Raw genomic sequence first — 2,895 nt, 5'->3', positions numbered from 1 at the left:
AAAATTTCGCCAGTCATAATAATTTTCATAATCATTGACTTGTTCACACCTCTAACTTCGGTGTGTAAACCCTTCGTTTATTCAGTCTGTTTATTCAGTCTGACACCTTCAACCAGGAGAACGACAATAGGGGATTAGTTACGGCTGAACGCACACAGGAATCTTACCTGTGTTAACAATGGGCACGGTAGATCGATAAGTTTTGAATACAATTGTGATGATCAGCTTGGGATTCAGTGCTGCACTTGCTAATTTTGATAATTGGCTTGTGTGCAATTTAGTTCGGCGTGAAATTTTAATTGAACTGTTCAGCATGTGTATGACACTTCGCTTGGACATTAAAATGCACCATAATTAGACTATCTATTAAATCATTTCGCTTGGTCATTTATCTGAATATGTGTTCACTTTTAAGTGCAAATTTCAGGGTTAAAATCACAAGCACCCCATATAAATATACGTCTCCCAAATTTTATTCATCATTCTCAATATGGCTCTGAAGAGGAAAAGGACAGATCTCTTCTTGGCAGACAAGTATGAAGCGGTTAAACTCCTTGACCAAAAAGTCCCCCAAACAGAAATTGCCAAGAAGTTAGGTTGTTCACAACCTCAGATTAGCGCTATCTCAAAAAATAGAGACACAATACGAAAAGATTATGAAACTAGCGCTAATCCAGAAAGAAAAAGGCACAGATCTGGGAAGGCACCGACAGTCGAGGGGGCCCTTACAGAATGGTTTACAAAGGCCCGCAGCAAAGATCTCCCCGTCTCCAGCGCAGTGCTAACAGAAAAGGCAGAAGACTTGGCAGCACGAATGAACATCGAATTCACCGCAACAAATGGCTGGTTGTCCCGCTGGAAGCAAAGAAACAACATAAGTTATAAGAAGATGCATGGAGAGAAGAAAGACGCTAACACAGATGCAGCCGACCACTGGATCACAGATGTTCTACCACAGCTTATGAAAGATTACGAGCCGCAGGACATCTATAACGCCGACGAAACGGGACTTTACTACAGAGCTCTCCCTGATGGAACATTGACGTTCAAGAAAGATAAATTGGCTGGTTCAAAAAAGGCAAAGGACAGAGTGACAGTGCTAGTGACAGTGAACATGACTGGAACAGACAAGCGTCGGCTGCTGGTTATCGGGAAAAGTAAAGACCCAAGATGTTTCCGTGGGAAGAAAAGTATACCCGTGATCTACAAGAGTTCCGGAAATGCCTGGATGACTGGTGATTTGTTCAAACAGTGGCTCACAGACTTCAACAGAGACATGGTTCGTCAGAATCGAAAAATTCTCCTACTTGTGGATAACTGCTCAGCTCACCCTAAAGACGCTGCCGACCGACTTACCAACATCAGACTACAGTTCCTGCCAGCAAACACAACATCCATAATTCAACCATGCGATCAAGGCATCATTAGGAATTTGAAAGCCCTGTACAGATCTCAACTGATAAAAAAAATGGTGAGCGAGATCGACAGCGGCAGCATCTCAACAACGACGGACCTTGCTAAAAGACTTACACTACTTGACGCAGTGCATCTTTTGAGTAAAGCATGGCGGGGAGTCAAAGAAACTACAGTGGTGAATTGTTACCGGAAGGCAGGTTTCCAGACTGAATGCACAGAAGAAATGCCAGAAGAAGAACCAACTATTCCCGAGTGTATGGAGAGAGAAGAGTTCTTCGACTTTGTTAATCACGACGACGATACCGATTGTCACAGAGAAATAACAGACGACGAGATCTGCACTAAATTCTTAGAGGAAGAGACAACAAGAAAGCCAGAAGAAGAAGTAAGTGATGAAGAAACAAGCTTCACTCTACCAGTGAGTTCAGCAGAGAACAAGGAATCCCTTTCCAACGTTCAATGTTTCTTGGAGGAAAATGGTTGTGAGGACTTTAGTGCTTTTTATGCACTGGAAGAACTATGTTAGCGTTTGGGTGAAAAACTGAAGAAACAGACAAAGATCACAGAGTTCATAGACTGGATACCCTAGGGACTAAATGAAACAGTGACTAAATAGTGTCTACGCTGTGCTCAAAATGTTTGACATTTAGTTTATCGTTTGACGTTTATCATGTTTATCACATTTTTTTTTCTTGTATGTATTTTACCTTTTTGTGCTCTTGTAGTGCTTTCTCATGTGCTTGATAATATGTTGATGCTTTCTTATGTGCTTGATAATATTAAACATTCAAATAAAGATCAAACACTTAAAATAATTTTTTTTGTTTATTTATTTATCAGCAATCTGGAAAAAAAAAGTTTACGAAATATAGTCATGAATTCAATCAACTTCCGCTTTCCAACATGGAGACCATCAACGAATGGGATGAATGTTAACAGGTGCCAGGTTCTGACTAAATATATAAAGATGACAATAAGTTTTATAATTCAATTAAATAAATTATTATACATACGAAATCATATTGAACTTTTAATAAGTGAAATAATTCATTCTACTGACTTAGTACATTTATCAATCGAAAACGAAAGTGCAAGTAAGAAAAACAAGCGTGTTTTATTGCTACATGTGTACTGTAAATCTAGTATTTGCACTACAAATGGTGCAATCGGCTATTCTAATATTCGGCTATTCGGATAAAACTAGGCTGACAACTTGACTATCCGATAAAACGGTATCCACTGTACTAAACTACCATTTCCACAAAAGTTATATCTAAATATTGTATCGACTATTCAAATTGTAAAAAGCCTCCATTATTTGTGATAAGTTGTGCCTTAAATAGTATAATAATAAAATACCAATTCCAACAAAAGTTATAGCTAGATAATGATGTACTGAAATCTCTTTTTCGTGACGTCATAATCAAATGTGCACAAGAAAGTCGCCCAAACCATATAAATTGCGTACCCAGTTTTAAT

At 38.7% G+C, this 2,895-nt stretch overlaps 1 protein-coding gene across 1 annotated transcript; it reads left to right on the top strand.

Moving 5' to 3' along the window:
* The first annotated feature begins 490 nt into the window (after positions 1–490).
* LOC133184541 (tigger transposable element-derived protein 6-like) lies at positions 491–1,942 on the top strand. Its single transcript, XM_061319630.1, has one exon. The coding sequence runs from the start codon at positions 491–493 to the stop codon at positions 1,940–1,942; it is 1,452 nt and encodes a 483-aa protein (XP_061175614.1).
* The last annotated feature ends 953 nt before the right edge of the window (positions 1,943–2,895 follow it).

Source organism: Saccostrea echinata, unplaced genomic scaffold (assembly GCF_033153115.1).
Source record: "Saccostrea echinata isolate AGI-Se365-2 ecotype Australia unplaced genomic scaffold, CSIRO_AGI_Sech_v1 ptg000010l, whole genome shotgun sequence".
In the NCBI taxonomy this organism is placed as follows: Eukaryota; Metazoa; Mollusca; class Bivalvia; order Ostreida; family Ostreidae; genus Saccostrea; species Saccostrea echinata.
Note: the sequence above shows the minus strand (reverse complement) of the source record. Positions and strands in the feature narration are given on the sequence as shown.